At 40.3% G+C, this 19195-nt stretch overlaps 1 protein-coding gene across 3 annotated transcripts in view; it reads right to left on the reverse strand.

Moving 5' to 3' along the window:
- Window positions 1-268: 268 nt before the first annotated feature.
- Window positions 269-19195, reverse strand: part of LOC125459071 (zeta-sarcoglycan) — a 986421-nt gene continuing 967494 nt past the window's right edge. For 2 of the 3 annotated variants that reach the window (XM_048545022.2, XM_048545013.2), the window contains 2 exons: window positions 11793-11916; window positions 269-3213 (listed from right to left, as the gene is read on the reverse strand). In XM_048545022.2, coding sequence (XP_048400979.1) covers window positions 3019-3213; window positions 11793-11916 — 319 coding nt within the window. In that variant the 3' untranslated portion in view covers window positions 269-3018. Of the gene's footprint in view, window positions 3214-9678; window positions 9806-11792; window positions 11917-19195 lie in introns of all 3 variants that reach the window. The other variant, XM_059647939.1, reaches the window with a different exon arrangement.

Consider the following 19195-nt stretch of genomic DNA (forward strand, 5'->3'; position numbering starts at 1 on the left):
AGTAGGGAGAGAGGGGGAGGCGGATAGAAGATGGATAGAGGAGAAGATAGGTGTGAGAGGAGACAGACAGGCCAAAGAGCCGGGGATGGAGCCAGTAAAGGTGAGTATAGGTGGGGAGTTCTCAACTTATTTTCTCCTCTATCCATCTTCTATCCACATCCCCCTCTCTCCCTATTTATTTGAGAACCCCTTTCCCTTCCCCCATTTCTGAGGAAGGGTCTAGGCCTGAAACGTAAGCTTTCCTGCTCCTCTGATGCTGCTTGGCCTGCTGTGTTCATCCAGCTTCACACCTTGTTATCTCTGCATTTATCATTGACAGTGTCAACATTTTATCGTACAGAAACTGCACCCAAAACCAGCTCCTCATTGGTTATATTGACCATATTGTAACTTTATGTTCAAATTTAGCTGGACACTTTTTTTTATTGCGGGACCTTCCATTTTACTGAATTAAATCATGCCTCCCAGATTAGCTCTGAAACTTATTGATCATTTAAAACAAAAAAATCGGTCCCTGGCCAACTGTCTACATACATTTGAATTGATACGTAATTGAAACAGTTTGATGAACTGACCTTGCAAGTTTGGTTCAGCACATATGCTTCATTATAACTCCCGTTTGTGTGTCTCAGGCTCCTTATAAATTGCCACCACATTGTAATTCCAGGCTAATGAGGTGTAACCAAGCCATTATCACCTAACCTACTAAACTGTTAACGTTTTGATTAGTACTCATGAATTGTGAACAAAACATTGGGCTAGACATGACCTTGAAGATAGGAAGGAAGACTGCTCTGAAGTTGGGTAGAGCAGATGAACAGGACCCAGCAGGTAACTGGAAGTTTACAACTTTTGCATCCAGCATTTCAACTGGAATTCCAGTATTCCCTTGAATTGTCAGATTTCTTCAAGGCCTGGAGAATTGGGCCACTCAGAGTTAAAATTAAAATAGTAGCAAATATGAGACATGTATCCTCATTATGAAATTTAAATTGCCACTCTATCTCATGGGAGTGTAATGATTGCCACCACACCACTCTACCCATCCTGCTTCCACTGAAATGGGAAGTGTCATGTTTTAGATGATATTATGATTTTAACATTTAATTTTATTGTCCCACCTGACCTAAACCTACTTGATTTTAGCAAATTAAAATTACATCCATTGTTTTTGGATCAGACTCTCGAAGGGAAGTGAATGAGGATGGTACATATATGTTCAGACTGAAACTAAGTCTGAAATTTATTGGTGCTTAATCACATGCATGAGAAGTATTAACTAAAACAATTCCTAAATAGCTATTTGTGAACTGTTTTAATTCTTTTTTGTTTCACTATTATTGGTGTGGAGGGAACCACATCCCCATTTTCAGGAATACAAAAGTGCATCTTCAGAGAAGGTACTTCTTATCAAAATTCATTGTTCTTTCTATGCTTCACTTAGCTTGTTGCAAAAGAACATTGCAACAAAAGGAAAACATTTTAAATGCTTGCCAATGACCACCGGATGTCAACCCCTCTGCAAGCACAGTTAGTAGAATGCCTATCTCTGACCTAGTTGGCCAAGGGTCTGTTGATTGCCAACACCGTCTTGATTTGGAGGCGGCTGCTTTTGCTGGAAGAAAATTGTAGCCAAATCCGTTTTGTGTTTTTTACTTTGGAAGTTAAAAATAATTTAGCTGGCAACTTTTCAAACCTGTTCTTTTTAATCCATAAGGGTGCAATAAGTTTGACAAGAGGGCTAATAACCCTTAGCTATGGTTAACAAGACATACAGCTCATTTCTTATAAGTAGAAAAAATGTTTTAATTTTACATAAAGCAAGAGACATAAGGTACAAAAGCACAGCTTTTGTCATTTTGGCAATATTGCAATTTTATAAACATTTGCATAGAATGTGTAAGAAAATAGTTTCCTTTATCATTCAGATTAAATTTCTCATACATAAAGAAAATGTACTTTAATGAGATCAGTAAAGAAAGCAAGGAAAATGGCTAGCAGGCCTGGTGTAATACAGAAAAGATTACCTGTGATGTCCTTTAGGGGTGAGTGTACATCCAAGGTTGAAATTAAGTGGTTCATTAGAGCCAGGCCAAACCAAGCTTTGCTAGGTTCAGGGAACACTACTTTTTTCAGTTTGTTGGAGAGAAAATGACAAATTAAAGATTTGAAATTTGGTCTTGATTGGGGCTGACCCTGGATATACTGGCTAGATTTTTGACCAGGTTATATCTCGTGGGTGTTTTTCAGCTCGATTTATGAGGTGGATGTTCGCTCATCCCTCTAACAAATCCTTAAGAATCTCTTGATGCTAACTTACTATTTAGTAGCAGCTGCATTGTGCAGGTTGGAATTTACATCACATGGACAATTCTTTGGTTTATACCACATCACACAAAAAAAAACAGTAATACAAAACCATCATTACCGTCATTAATGAGAGATCCTGGAGAGTTTGAGTTGGTATGATTCCTTTGAAAAATAAGTCAAGAATGAACAATTGATCCATTCCTTTCCAAATGAATGACATGCAAATACCAACTGATATTTAAATGTTCAATCAAAGCTACTAAGGAATTTTTTTGAACTCCAGTTTATTATTATATGGTAAAACCAAAGTCCATTTAGATGTTTGAAAGGGAAATAAAGTTCTGAGAAATTATTTATTATTGTATTTGTGGTACTAAATGTTCAATTCTTTCATAATCAGGTCCTGCTAACAATAAAAAAAACTATGTGCTTTACTTAGATTAGCAAAGGCACCTGTGTATTTCTCCCTCTTTCTGGTAAATGTTGGTATCCAGGGTCCCCGAGCAGAGGCATGTCTCCTCAGCGACAGTTCATACGCCAACTGGTCCGTTCCCATTTGAAGCGTAGCCACATTCTCCTACCAAGCAGCAGTAGAGACTTTGTATCATCATTGTAGTTCCTGATTCAACGTGAGAGTCAAAACAGATGCCAAAGGGATAGTACAGGAAAGGCTTTTACGGTGGTAGAATCATGATAGCGTCCATGGGCTTAAATCCGCAAACAGACATTGCTGTTCGACTGGCAAGTGGACCCTGCTGCTGCTGGAGATAGAAAGAGTTTGCCATTGGGACACGCACACACCTCGTATACAGTCTGACGGAGGTTCAAAGGACTGGTTGAGGGTGAAGAGCTGGAGCCCTGGGGGATGTTTCCCAATCGGATTGTTTTTGCATTTAAGAATATCTGAAGGGAAGAAACAAAAAGAGAAACCTCACTCACTATTTTAAGTATTTGGTACTGGTAGGTTAAACAAAAATAGACTGGAGACATCAATTAAACAAAATGAAAATTTCATTCCATTTATTTACCAGCCACCACCTGCTTAGAACTACTGATAATGATGTACAAGAGATGTTACAAAAGGTGAGGAATTCGCAAATGTCTTGGAGAAGAGGAAGTTAAATTACTCCTTATATAATTTTAGAGAGATCGTCTTCTTTAACATAGGGGTAATGATGGGATAGTATCGGGGGACGGGCTTAGATTAGTTCACAGGTCGGCGCAACATCGAGGGCCAAAGGACCTGTTCTGCACTGTATTGTTCTATGTTCTATGTTAACCAGATTCCAATACCTCCAGTAAATATTCTGTTACATTTTATCATCTCCAAACCTGTAGACTTGAATTTGGAAAGCGCCATTGGGACAATCTTGGGCAGCCTGTCCATTACTGGGATTTAGTTTTGCTCACTTCCAGCCCAAGTGGTATAGATGGTGCTTGGATGGGATGAAAACTGCATCCATCCAAAACATAGGCCCTCCTGTCAGACAATGCAGGGTTAGGAAAAAAAAATCTGCTTTGAAAGTTTCAATAGACAATAGTCAACAGGTGCAGGAGTAGGCCATTCAGCCCTTCGAGCCAGCACCACCATTCATTAGGATCATGGCTGATCATCCACAATCAGTATCCTGTTCCTGCCTTATCCCCATAATCCTTGATTCCACTATCCTTAAGAGCTCTATCCATCCCTTTCTTGACTTTGGGCTGTGTCAGGTTAAGTTGAAATAAAGCTCAATTCCGCGATCTGAAGTAATCTATCCTTGCGATCTGGCCAATCTAGATGCACATTAAAATCGGAGATTAATAGTAAGAATTTAGGTTTCAGTGAGTACTTAGATAGACTGGACTTCAAAGGGTTAGGGGCTATGGATATGGCTGTAACAATTATCATTGTAGCAGTTACTCCTTAAAAATAAGTTGCTCTGGGATTAACTAGCTGCAGGTGCAAGATGACTAACAGCCATTGGTTTCTCGTTATTTAAAAAAATATAAAAGGAAGAACTGTGCAATTTGAAGGTGTGCACATTGTTATCCCTCATGAGCCCTCTACCCTGGGGCATTTGAACAAAGAACGATTATTATTTGTTAAAATATAATCAAATATATTCCCATCCTGTTGTTTTCCACTATTAAGCTTGGTTGATTGCAATTCAACATTCAATTTTCTATAGTGCAGTCTTAGAATTTCTCCTCTGTTAGCATCGGTGAAAAGCGTACTATTGAACCCAGATTCTATTTACAACTAGCCCTCTGTTATCTTTAAGGTCCATAGATAAACAACCAACAATAGGAACAGATAATATTTGTGCTAAGACAAAGACGATAGGGGAAGGGAGTTGTTGTGTGCGGTAAGGCCCAATGTTATGGGACTGGGCGTATGGATGAATTTTGTAATACTTCTGGGTTTTGGGGTTTACCTTTTTGGTTTGGCTTCCTCTCCATGAAGAAGATCTGTAGATGACACCAGGCAGGTGAATGAGTACATGTATGTGAGTAGGCGATTTGGAGAATGATTCGCATTATTCTCAATTGTACTTTGTAAACTGCTGTTTAAATATTGAAAATGTTAATTCTTCCTTATGCCAAGTAAAGTCACATAACTATAATCAAAATGGTATCAATGGCAAAGTACTGAAAAGCAGTCGAAAGCAGTTCCCCACTGTATGAAAAGGTCTTTTACAGAGGGGAGGCTTGAGTAGTTTGCTGGATAGAATTCTCACAGCAACCCAGCAGTTCCTACAGTAGGGTGTAGTAAAATATTGTTTAGGTTTAGAGGGGAAGAATGTTGACTGTACTACCAATGAGTCAAGAGCCTGGGCATAGGAAAACAGCGATTGTGTACCTTGGTTTGTGCTCCTGAGATGCTGCTTGGCCTGCTGTGTTCATCCAGCCTCACATTTTATTATCCTGGAATTCTCCAGCATCTGCAGTTCCCATTATCTCAGTTCCTACAAATATTCTGCTTTGGGAAAGGCAAAATGTCTACCCAGTCCTCCTTACCAGAAAAGGTCTGAAACTATAAAAATGGTCTGTGTTCCAGTGAAACACAGTTAAATCAAAATTGCAGGCAGATGATGTGTCCCTTCATATTTTGAGTATTTCATGTCAGTGGTGCCTGCGTTGAAGTAAATGCAGAGTCAAAAAGACGGCTGATGTTAGGGAGGTCTTTGGGATGGAGAATCTTGGGCTGGAAGCACGCAGATCAGACGATACAGTCGACAATCTGAATTTTAGCACGAGGCAGTAGTTGGGAAGAGGGTTGTTTGTGGTTAGGATGCAGCATTTGTGGCAGGGACGAAAGGCTGTCTTTTTCAAAAATATTTTGGTAACTAATTGTAAAACTTTGCTCTTTCAGTACAAAATTGTGTTCGGACTCTGTAACTGCCTAGGTTTTAACTAGCATTTCCTCACATTTTCCTACAGTCTTAGAGGCTTCAGGCCAAAGGCACAACAGTACTAACCATGATTCTATCTATAGCATCAAGTAACTGACAACCCTGTTAAATGGCCACACAGAGGACAAATTAAATCTCACTACTCTGATCTGGCAAATCCTAACCGACCTGATTATGCAGACTGGCTTTAATGATAGACTATCATCTTTTAAAGAACATATTAAGCTTTATAATATATGTTATAATCAACCTGGTTAGACATGCTGCGAGATTCCATGAGGAAGGGTGGGACTTGATACATTTTTCTGGATCAGAGCTAGGGACACATTCACTGCACCACAAGACTCACACAAGATTTGCTTTTGTCACAACTTTATTACTGACCCAGTATAATTATAAATGAGAGCTTATCATCTGTAGATGTGCTCTTCAGTTGCTTAGTAGTTTACATTATTGCTGAAAATGATCCTGATTTAACCACTTAGCATGAAAGATTGACAGTCATGGCTGTGAAACACAACAAAAACATTCTACAGAATGACTACAAGCAAGTAATTTAACCACAGATGATATCCATAAATCATTTAAGCTTCTGTTTGTGGTTGATTACTTGACTATTACTTGACTTAATTAAACGAGAGTCTATTATTTGCATCCAAACAACAAGTCAAGGCCAGTTTATACAGGACTCATAATGCTTTTGTAAATTAGATATGAAACTGAAGCAGAAGTCCCTGCTTCTGCCCTCCTTTAAAACCTACAGCATTATTCAGCAATAGCCATAGTGGTTTGGAACAACCAATCACGTGATTTAATCTGCAAAAATTTAAAACAGTTTCTCCCGCTATAATGCAACTGTCAATCTATAGGAAGATCGCACAATATTATCCCAAAATCAAGAAACCTAGAGTGACACCTTGGCGGTAACTGCAAGAAATAAAGGATATCAAATGCCAAAATTTATGTGAGAATGGAAAAAAGGCCCTGAAAATCAGTACTCTGTCAAAGTAGCCATTGACAAATGGGTAGCTAAGCTTCACATGGATATCTGGGGCTTGTGTTGAACGCATCTGGCATGTATCTGTCTATGCAGCTACAAAATTCAACGTCTATCTGCATTTGTTAAAGGCTGGGCACACAACCAGCCTGTGACGTTGGTTGTCCCAAGATCCCAAACATCTCCTGTATTTAACGGTCAGATTACCAAATAGTTCTAGACAAAAACAAAACTTCTGGATTCTTTTCTCCTCTGTGCCTAATTCCCAACCAGCATTACCAATTGTCCATCCCCTGCCCCAACCCATCCCATCCCAAAGATTTTCTCAAGGGGCACTTTTAAAGTTTTTGGTGCTACCTTTCAGTTTTCAGATTTTTTTTTGTCATTCTGTATTTATATTCACACAGGGGTTATTTGGACTCAAGCTGCAGCTGAATTAGAAAAAAAAAATCAATATTCTCCATAATTAACAACCTCCATTAACATCTACAAGAAAATCGTAGAAACCCTATAGTGTGGAAGCAGGCCATTCGGCCCATCAAGTATACACCGACCCTCTGAAGAACATCTTACCTAGACCCAACCCCCATCATATCCCTGTAGCCCTGCATTTCCTATGGTTAATCCACCTAGTCCAAATATCTTTGGACTGAGGGAGGAAACCCAAACATCCGGAGGAAACTCAGAACAGACATGGGGGGAATGTGCAACTTTCACACAGACAATCACAAGAGTTGGCTGGTCATGTTACAGTTGTATAGGACTTTGGTTCGACTACATTTGGAATACTGCGCACAGTTATGGTCACAACATTAGCAAAAGGATATTGATGCTTTGGAGAGAGTGCAGAGGAGGTTCACCAGGATGTTGCCTGGTATGGAGGGCACTAGCTATGCAGAGAGGTTGAGTAGATTAGGATTATTTACATTAGAAAGATGGGAGTTGAGGGGGGACCTGATTGAGATCTACAAAATCATGAGAGGTATAGACAAGGTGGATAGCAAGAAGCTTTTTTCCTAGAGTGGGGGACTTAATTACCAGGGGTCATGATTTCAAGGTAAGAAGCGAAAAGTTTATGGGAGATATGTGTAGGAAGTTCTTTATGCAGAGGGTGGTGGGTGCAGGGAACGCATTACCAGTGGAGCTGGTAAAGGCTGGCACGATAGCGTCATTTAAGATGTTGAGGTTGTTTGGATCGCCAAGCTAGTTTGTTGTTTTGCAGACGTTTCATCACCATTCTTGGCAACGTCCTCAGTTCAGTCGAGCATGTCACCAAGATGTTACCCAGCATGTTAATGAAATGTCTGCAAAACAACAAACCAGCTCGGCGAGCCAAACAACCTCAACACCCACAACCCAAGCTACAGATCTACTCCAAAACCTCATTTAAGATGTATCTAGACAGATACATGAATGGGCGGGGAGCAGAGGGAATCAGACCCTCGGAAAATAGGCAACAGGTTTAGATAGAGGATCTGGATCTGCACAGGCTTGGAGGCCAAAGTGCCTGTTCCTGTGCTGTAATTTTCCTTGTTCTTTGCTCCTGAAGTTATAACTGAAGCCAGGTCCCTAGTGCTGTGAGGCTGCAGTGTGAACCACTGAGCCGCCGTGCCATCCATTAATTTCCTAGCTACTACAGTGTTTAAATTAGATAATAAGGCAAGCATAAGTTAGCAACAAATATCTTTTTTCAAAATAACTGATATATGTGTTTGCAGACAAAAAGCAGCCACCCTAAACACACCTCGCAGAGAGGGAAGGTTGCAGTTAATTTGTTTCCATGACATATTGGGAGGCGCAGTGTCTCAGTGATTAGCACTACTACCTCTCCGCAGTAGGTTTCAGGTTCAACCCCACCTCGGGTGATTCTCGGTGTGGAGTTTACATATTCTCCCTGCGTCTTCATGGACTTCTTCCAGATGCTTGGATTTCCTCCCACAATCCAAAGATATGCAGGTTTGGTGGACTGGCCATGCTAAATTGCCCATAGTGTTCAGGGACATGCAGGCTAGGTGGAACAGCCAGGGGAAATGCAGGGTTACAGGGGTAAGATAATCCCACCCAGACTCATCCCTTTAACCCAGTGAATCTACATATCCCTGAACACAATGGGCAATTTAGCATGGCCAATCCACCAGCCTGCACATCTTTGGACAGTGGGAGGAAACCGGAGCACCCGGAAGAAGCCCACGCAGACACAGGGAGAATGTGCAAACTCTGATCAGACATTGGTCAAAGGGTGGAATCAAACCTGGGTCCCTGGTGCTGTGAGGCAGCAGTGCTAACCCCTCTTCATCCACAAGTGTTTCTGCGATAATGCATGTTTTGTTAACACAAATTGGCTGTAACGTGATCGATGACTAGCGGGCACTGTTTGGATAACACAAACGCTGTGATTGCAGGTATAATAATTTTCTGTAGAGATTCCCCTATAGTACAATTTTCTTTGGTGATTTTCTATTACGTGATTTCTGATATTGCAAGGTCACACGAACACAACTATCATGTTATAGGAGAATTACCTTTAGAATTACCTAATTTAAAAGCTCAAAACTTTTCATTTAAAATACACTGATACCTGTGTTAAATTGGCAGAATTTTATATGATGGCATACTGTGTTTTTCCACCAATACCACCAACTGTAATTACAAGGTGCAGATCTACAAAACTCCAGCTAACCTTTAATAAGCTTGGAAAAGGCATTTTTAAAAATTTAAAATCCACTAAACTAGCAGGCACATCTACCAAATGTAGTGAATCAAACAAAAGTAACATTCTAATGACAATCTATTAAAGTGCAACATTTTTCTTTCAAATTCCTTCAAGGCATTAATTTCTTTAAAAAAATTCTTAGCTCAAGGAAACGTTAAGGGACCCTGTCCACAGCAATTTCCTAAAAATCATCACTTCACAAGCAATTTGTATTTCACAGATATTTTGGAAAAGGCACCCATTAATTATGAAGGGAATCTGACCTGCATTCTTCCAAATACAGAACAAGACTAAAGGTTATTGAACAGTTCTGTCTTCAACATGCCGATCAATGCATGATTGTACACTAGGGTTATATTGTTTCCTGATAGCTTGCGTTGAAATCTGGATCTGTAATTAAATGGGATGTTGGAGCTTACAAATCTGCAATTTTTGACAATAGTCTTTCTTTAATATTATTCTAATCATTCTAGGATTTTATTTACATAAAAATGATGTCTACATATACACATACATACATATATTACATTGAGGGCAAATGGGCTGAGACCATGTTATTTGATATTTCTTTCTTCAGTGCAATATTCTGAGGTTGTCCAATAATTCAGCCTGTACTTGGGTTAGATAGAGGCCCAGTGTTGCTATAATAAGGCAGGTGGAGGGGGAAACAGGATATTTCCAGCAATGCCTCATTGTTCTCCGCATTTCACTTGTTCAGCATCCTGCAGAGAGAGGTATATGGGTGGCAAAGATGCTGGGTCTGGGAAGGAACTGAATAAGTCATTGAAATGTACAGGAATGAAACTGTGCTCATCTTCAGAATGATCTTTGGATTTTCAAGTCCCAAAAATCCTATTCCCTTGGTTATTTTTAAGAACATGAACTCAGCCACAGGATCAGCTGATCACTGTTGCTCCACCCAAGCCATGCAAAGTCTGAAAACATAGAAATAAAGGACAGATGTAACAATTGGAGATCCAGAAGGGCATGCTGGTCAGCTGTACGTAGGCCAATGAATAATAGCCTCAGCCACTTTTATCCCCAGCAGAAAAGTTTCTGTACTGCAATTTGAGCCAGCTCAATGACTCTCACAAATTCAGAAAAGCACGGGCAGGATATTGATCTCATCAAAATGGAAATCATACACATATACCTAATAATCATTGGGAGCTATTATACATTTTGTACCTGGAACTATTTGAATATGACACGGCCAGGTTTAACTAATCAAGTACAGTTTGCTTCAATAGCGAATAGTCTCACGTAATCAAACATTGAAAACATTGAATGCTACACGTGTGCAACCCAACGTTTCTCACCTATTGTTAGGGAAATTGCATGGAATCCTTAATTAAATTTAGGACTAACATGAATATAGTACTACTTCAAAATTACATAAAATCTGCAGTGAATATCTCCACATGATTGTCTCTTTTCCAGAAAAAAAAACTTTCAATTTTCTGAGTCTTTGCTAATGGTTCTGCTTTTTAAAAGTTCTGGTAACAGTTTTAGAAATCCTCACATCATTTATTTCCAGAGAAAGAGGAAGAAGGAAGAGAAGTGTGCTGTGTGAAGGGGGGCTGGGTGGGTGAGTTTAGGGAGATATTGGGGGTGGAGAGAGAGAAAGATAGAGTGAGAGTGAAACAAAGAAAAAGATTGGGAGAAGAGAGAAAGGAAATGTGAGAGAAAATGAAAGGGAGAAATGATGACATTTTGTTAATGTCTCTTGAGTAGAAGTAGACTTCCCGAGGGTAATGTTCTGGGGACAAGAGTTCAGTTCTCATTGCTGAAGCTAATGGGATTTAAATGTTAAAAATTTGAAATGCTAGTCTCAATAATGGTGACCATAAGAACTTCCACTGATTATTGTAAAAATTGATCTGGTACACTAATGTTCTTCAGAGATGTAAACCCACGACCCTTGCCCAGTCTTTTCTGTTTATCACTCCAAACCTATAGTAATGTTGTTGAGTTTTAAGTGACTTATGGAATGGCCTAGAAAGCAATTCAGTTCAAGAGCAATTAGGGATGGGCAACAAGTGCTGGTGTTGTTTGCAATACCCACATTCCATGAAAGAATAAAACAAAATAATTTGCCTGACTCATAACTACACTCAGGAGACCCAGCAAGCTGCTCAGGGCAAGGGTAATTGTGGCAACAAATTGTGGCCCCGCCAGCAATGACTACATCTGATGAAAGAATAAAGAATAATGGAAGTTGCTACATAAATTTAACATTAGCTGTTTAGTTTGAAAGGAACCACTGTATTTTGTTTACAATTTGTTGCGTCCAACTCAGGGACAGTATCAAATCTTGATATAAGAAGATAGGCGTAGGGCAGATTTACACATGTGAATCTACATCAGGCAAGTTTACCTCCCCATCTGTAGACTGGAGCTGTAGTTCTCTTCGACAGGTTGCCTTGAGGTCTCCTTCAGCTGCAGTAACGTGTACTCCCTTTGGGGCTTCCATTGTCAGAGTGCGAGTTGGAGATTCCAGCCTGCAAATTTCATTTGAAAAGCAAACTCATGATGAACAAAATGCCTTCTAATAGCAATGCATTTCAAGAGCACCTGCAGAACTGTGATAAATGAATTGTCAAATTACTCCATTGATTTGTTAGGCTATTGAAATGAAAATAAAAGGGTGCTGCATGAGTTCAGGAAGCTGTGGGCATTTTAATCAAACAGTAAATCAAAACATCAGAGGGCTTATTTGGACCAGATTTCAATACATTTCATACAAAACATGTGTCTCGATAAGCTTATTTTTGCAATTTGCATTCCAAGTACATCATGATGTTCTAAGAAACTGAAAAAAAAGATAACTGTTCTCTTGAAATCAGAACCAAGGCTTACTCATGAGTAGCGGTGCTCCATTTCAATCTCATCAACTTCAAAAAACTCTGGAAACCACCAAGCCTAAGTGTCATATTCAATTTGAAATGTTAACTCTGTTTTTGTCTCCATGAGCGCTGCCTTGTCCTGATAGAGCATTCGCTGTACTTCTCATTTCTATTTTGGGACAAAATAGTTTTATGATGACAACAAAAACAACAGAGAATCAAAATTATTGTGGGTTAAGTGAGAAACCCAAATCAATTGTACAAGGAGAAATGAAACGGTCCAGAATCGTGGCCAAGTTAATACGTAGCCTTGAGAACCATCCAATTCTGGAATTTGTGCTAATCCCAAGGAGACAGCCGAATGGTATTATCACTGGACTGTCCATTCAGCAACCCTGGTAATGTTCTGGAGGCTTGGGCTTGAATCCCATGGTGGCAGCTGGAGAAATTTCAATTCAGTTTTAAAAAGAATCTGGAATTATGAGTCTAATGATGAACATAAATCCATCGTTGATTGTCAGAAAACACTACCTGGCTCGCTAATGTCCTTTCAGGTTTGCATGTGGCTCCAGATCCTCAGTAATATGGTTGACTCTTAACTGTTCTCTGGACAATTAGAGATGGGTAACAAGTGCTACCTGAGCCAGTGATGCTCTCATTTCACAAATGAAAAGAAGAAAATGTGGCATCTCAAAACTGGACTTTCTTTTTACAATGTTCCCTTATTGGCATGTGGAGCTTTGGCGGAGAACTATTGAGTACTAATACCTTGCAGTCATTCAGCTATCAAATTGTTGTCTCAACTCCCATCAGTTAAGTCAAAGTGACTTGAAAATTTTATTTTATAAATATAACGTTTCATAGCTACATTTGTCTTTGTTGTGTAAAATGTCCTTTTAAAAATAATTTTAAAAAGCCTTGATTAAATAGCCCTTTTATTGGTGTGTATATTGATATTTCCTTGTTCTTGTCAAATTGTTGTGTTTCCATTTTTCCACTTATGCAAGTAATAATAGACACTAATTTGAAGGAGCAATGAAAAATTAAATTTAATCTTTTTTTATATATAGAGATATGATTGGTAAGTGCATGCTATTACATTTTAAACTGCCATCATAATTTGAGAATTTGAACCTATTTGATAGATGAAAATTTGCTTCTATACTCTAAAAAGACATCAGGCACAGAAAGCAAATTCTGAATAAAATATTTTATTCCAACGGTATGGGGAATATGTTAAGGAACATCCAGCCTCAGGCTTTCTGTAGATTTGGTGTGACATGTCATCAGCTTAACAGGCCTCTTGTCCTATGTAAGTTGGGGTAAAAATCCCCATCAGTTGATGGATATACCTGGACTAAAGCACTCTAAAAATGTAAGTTTATGGAAATAACATTGAGCCAAAATTTACGGAACTTTCAGAGTCAAGAAACCATGGGCCTCCACCGAACCAGGAAAAGCTGGCTGGTTCACCCTGGGTAATCTACAAGCCCAGGGGCAGATATCAGTTTCTACTGTCTCTGGTACAGGGGTTAGCTTACAGAAAGTAAAGGAAGACCCCATTCATGCCCCAGCTTAAACAACAAAAACCATATTTCAGGAAACAAATAATTTTAGACTTTCTGGAGCCTACAGAGGTACAAATCCTTTCAATTTCCAATCAGTGCTCAGGCACAGAAATATCAAACATTCCACATTATTGTGCTACATGTAAACCTGTTTCACCTTTGGATGTAAGAACATTCACACTACTATTCAATACTTATGAATACCCATCGAAGGGAAATACTGGACTTTCCAAACCATTGAAACCATTCACCTCAATCGAAAAACCATTCACACCTCCACCAGTGATCAGAAAGCTCATTCAGCCCCGAAAGGAGGAACAATAGCTCGGCAGCCGAAACCAGGTTTGGCGGGAGATAAGGGGGACTGCGGTTGGCTGTAACTGGAGACCCCATTCCCAACTCTGTGCACTGTAATACCAGCAACATGCCCTGATGCCAACTGGGTGTGAGCTCTGAGGTGGGCTCTGTGTGAGTGGTTCGCGAGAGAAATCTGAGAGTCTGAACAAGAACCAGGCCCTGCAGGTGAAAGAGCCCTTGGGCCAAAGCCGCAAGGAAGGGAAAGGAAATCAGTCAGACTTACTGATCGAGAGATAAGTTCCAGCAGTCATGGACTCTGCAAACCCTCCACACTGAGAGCAATCCCTCGCGACCATCGAACACCATCAACCAACCACAAATCTCCCATCGACATCTAGAGGCGACCGAGAGCATCCAGAGACACAAGGCACCAACTGGGGTAACACCAGCAACATCCACCACCATCCAACACCACACCTGCTCACAAGACCCACCAGGGAAGGAAAGAAACCCAAGTTACTCACCTGTCAGGTCCAACGCACCTAACCGCATCAGCGGACACCACCAGACTGACAATGTCAGCACTCATGGCCTCCATCTCCACGGAGCCCCAGCTACAGCAAGAGACTATGGACAAGAGGCAGTCAAAATTGTGTTCCACTCCAGGGGTGAGCCTAATATCATCGAGACCCTCTAATCTAGCTTGGCTCGCCTAAGATAGGAGGAGATGGGGCTTGGGGGCAAATGGTGTTGGCTTCCCTAAGGAAGGGAAGCGGGGCAGGACTTCAGGTTAGCAAGAAATCTCTTTTTCTGTTCTCTCTCTCTCTCTCTACCACAATCACCCTCTCCCAACAACCTCCCCCACCCCACCAATCCCACCATCCACATCACTGTAAGCCAATTGGTAGCAACCATTCACTTCAATGACTAAACACACTGTATCAAGTCTTGGCTGTAAGGCTTAACTGGGGGTCAGGTTAACTGTCAGACAGGTCTCTGTCATTAAGAGTTAGGTTTGATATTCACTTCCCAGTTTTTCTGTAAATATATTCAATTTGTTTGTTTTTCAATAAAATTCAGAGTTTTCTTTGCCTCTGAAACATCTGTGTCCTGTGTTATCCACCACACCACATTCCACCACATAAACCCAATGTCAGAACCAGGGAGCTGGTGAACAATGAACCCGGCAGCACTCCCTACATCTGGCTAGTTCCAGTGTATAATGATGCAGCAGTTATAGAATGGGATAGAAAGTTATTGTCACGTGAACTTTAACTTCAACAATACAGTGAAAAGTTTTATAAGTTGCCCTACCATCGTGCCTACATCAATGGCTGAAGTTATTTATAATAATAATAACATGTAAAATTAAGACAATGTTCATCACGGTTCAGTTAATGGCTCCTCGGCTGGGAGAAAGCTGATTAAGGAATGGAATACTTTATAGGAGACGGTAATTTGCTTTGAGTCTTTTGGGAAGAGTTTAAGCATTCTATGCCCCTCATTCAGAATGACTAACAACTTTTTCCATCAAGAGCAGCAGCAGGACTTAACTGCAGGAAGTCATGTAACAACTTTCATTCCTTTCATCAGGACCATCCTGACTCACCAAGTCAAATGCCAACAATTTGCAAGAGCCAAACATTGTGGGATTATCACCACCTCCAAGCTACTCAACATATTGCCTTGGACAAATATTGCATTTCCCTAATCATCACTGGATCTGTATACTGGAATACCTGAGCTAACAGCATTGTGCAGCACAAGGGTTGTTGGTCCTTGCAGGAGATCCATTAGCACCTTCTCATTGAAACTAGGGCATGAATTAAATTTAAGATTCTCCCATGATCCCAAAAGGAAATAAAAATCAACATATTTTTCACTTGACTATGCTTGTTGGTTGATCAAGTAAAGCGATGCAGTCCAGAAGGTAAAGCAATAGATATTCTTGGTCTTTTACCACGTTAATAAAAAGACATTGTAAAGCAGTATTTGATGTGTATGCAAATGCCTATGGAAAAGAATGGCAGAAAAAATTTAAGGAAAATTAAATGCTTTTCAATCTCAGATACTGATAATGCCAAAAGACCTGAGGCTGACCAATGTGTGTATGCAACATGCGTCTGCTTCTGATACTTGAAGATGTGAATGCACAAGGTTAAATTAGAATGACCCTGGTCAGATGACCAAAGGTTCAGTGGGGGAGCATTACAGGAACAGTGAACATAATTCAGTAAGTTGTTAGTTACTTACAGAGAAGGATAAGAGTAATCCTCGTGTGAAAGCACTAAACTGGAGAAAGGCTAAATGCATCACTATTATGCAGGAACTAGGGAATGTAAATTGGGTGCAGCTGTTTGAGGGTAAATCCACATCTGGCATGTGGGAATCTTTTAAAGGCATGTTTGTGCGAAAACGAAGGGTAAGGATGGCAAGATTCGGGAAGACATTTTTCCCTCCTCACCCTTACCTTCTTTCTGGAGAGACCACTCTCTCCATGACTCCCTTGTCCGCTCCACACTCCCCTCTAGCCCCACCACACCCGGCACTTTTCTCTGCAACTGCAGGAAGTGCTACACCTGCCCTGACACTTCCCCCCTCACCCCCATCCCAGGCCCTAAGAAGATCTTCCACATCAAACAGATGTTCACCCGCACATCTGCTAATGTGGTATACTGTATCCGCTGTTCCTGTTGTGGCCTCCTCTACATTGGAGAAACCAAACGGAGAACTGGGGACCACTTTGTGGAATACCTATGCTCGGTTCGTAGTAAACAACTGCACCTCCCAGTTTCGAACCATTTCAACTTCCCCTCCCATTCCTCCGATGACATGTCCACTCTGGGCCTCCTGCAGTGCCACAGTGATGCCACCCGACAGTTGCAGGAACAGCATCTTATATTCCGCTTGGGAACCCTGAAGCCCAATAGCATCAATGTGAACTTCACAAACTTCAAAATCTCCCGTCCCTCAACCGCATCCCAAAGACAAACCTGCTTGTCCCTGCCTCCTTAACCTGTCCTTCCTCCCACCTATCCCCTCCTCCCATCTCAAGCCCCACCCCCACCTCCTACCTACTAGCCTCATTGCACTCCCTTGACTTGTTTGTCCTCCCTACTGACCTATTTTCTCCCTAACTCCCCACCTACACTCACCTTTATTGATTCCATCCCTGCCTCTTTGACCTGCCTGTCTCCTCTTCACCTATCATCTCCTTTATCCATCATCTATCCACCTCCCCCTCTCTCCTTATTTATTTCAGAAACCCTTTCCCTTTCCCCATTTCTGAAGAAGGGTCTAGGATCGAAATGTCAGCTTTTCTGCTCCTCTGATGCTGCTTGGCCTGCTGTGTTCATCCAACTCGACACCTTGTTACCTCTGAAGTTTTTAACAAATTTTTTGCATTGGTATTCCAATCCCATTTGCGTTCTAACCAGCTCAATTTGATAAATTTGTCCTGGATTTCCTGATGGATCATTTATTTAAAGCCCTTGGTTCTATCTTCTTCCACAAGTGTGAACCTCTTTATATCCACTTACTTTTCACAGTGTTAAAAGCATCTGTCACTCCTAAATCTCCTTTCCTAAAGAAAATACTTCCTGATTTCTTTAACTACTCATAGCTCATATCATCTGAAGAAATATTTCTTGAATAGGTAGAACATCCATTTTATTTCACTTACACAGTGAGCTTCTTTAAAAATACGAATCTCCTTCTCCTTGTTTTTTTTTCACAGTGTGAAAAAATACGAGGAATGAAACAACCTTCTTCCAAATACATCAATAGGTTGAAAAAAACTACCATCTAGGGAAAACCATTACTGCAAAATGTACCCATTTTTTATGCTGGAGTTTATAAAGACACTGATAATTCTGGATAGACGAAAACCTGATTGAATACAATTACATTTTAAACTTTATCTCTATAATGTGCCACTGAACTAATGATAAATGTGGAACAAAGTAATTTACTGAACAGGAAAGGCAACATGAACTCTACAGTGTACTACTGAGCTTTGGAGTGAAAAAAAAAACAATCCCAATACAGATTTAAATAGAAAGGGAAACTTTAATCAAATGAAAGTTCTTTCCGAAGCAATTTATATTAGTGTGTCCACTGCGTACTTAATGCCATTATAGAAATGTAAGATTGTTGCATTCTGGATCCCCACAGCGTGTACATTTCTATGAAGGCATTAACTATGAAGCCACACACTGTAATATATATTGCCAGTTGGAAGACTTTTCATTCTATTAAATTCTCCCTTCCCATCTATTGAGATTTACCTTCAGACTCTGGTGATATGTATAGTTCGGCAGAACACTGCAGAGTTCATGTTATGTACCTCTCTTTGCAGTGAAACATTTTGTTACACAGCTATCAGTGGAACTTGGTTCTTTTCTATGGTGCAGTGTGGAGATAAAGCTTGAAGCAAAAGTGTGTTCAATTAGATTTCCCTTCAGCCGGAATTAGTAATGTCCTCACAAAATCAATTATAAATGATAACAGTGTCCCATAGTAATTGTTTACTGTGATGGTCCTTCTGATCATTCTACTCACTGAAAATACACAAATTGTTCCTTTTCTTCACACAATATTTTAAGATTTTTAAAATTCAAGTCAATCAGTCACTTGCTGTAATAAAAGTTTGGGGAATCTGCATTCTTACAGCCCTGGAACGGGCCACAGTCAGAGTTGCAGGTCATGTCTAATCAGTCTAGGAGTTGCTGGTAAATCAGTAGGGGAATTGCGCAGAGATTTGCAGGAGGGTTGGTTCTTCATCAGTCAGGTTGTCCTCTCTAGTCATTCTAGCCTGAGGTGCAGTTACTGATATGAAGGCGGTGTCATCCAAGGAGCAGTATTGTGTTGAGGAAATTGTACAAGTCAAGTTCAGGAATTGGAGGCAGTATGCTGGGATGCAGGGGAGACAATCTGTGCAGTTTTAAATCTTTATATAAGACTTGGGTATAAGCTAGCATAGGAAAGCACAAGGTACATTGGGAGGGGACATCATTGAAGGTAACCACCTCACTATCTTCGAGGGCGTGACAGTGAGTGATAACATTGGT

Source organism: Stegostoma tigrinum, chromosome 1 (genome assembly GCF_030684315.1).
Source record: "Stegostoma tigrinum isolate sSteTig4 chromosome 1, sSteTig4.hap1, whole genome shotgun sequence".
NCBI lineage: Eukaryota > Metazoa > Chordata > Chondrichthyes > Orectolobiformes > Stegostomatidae > Stegostoma > Stegostoma tigrinum.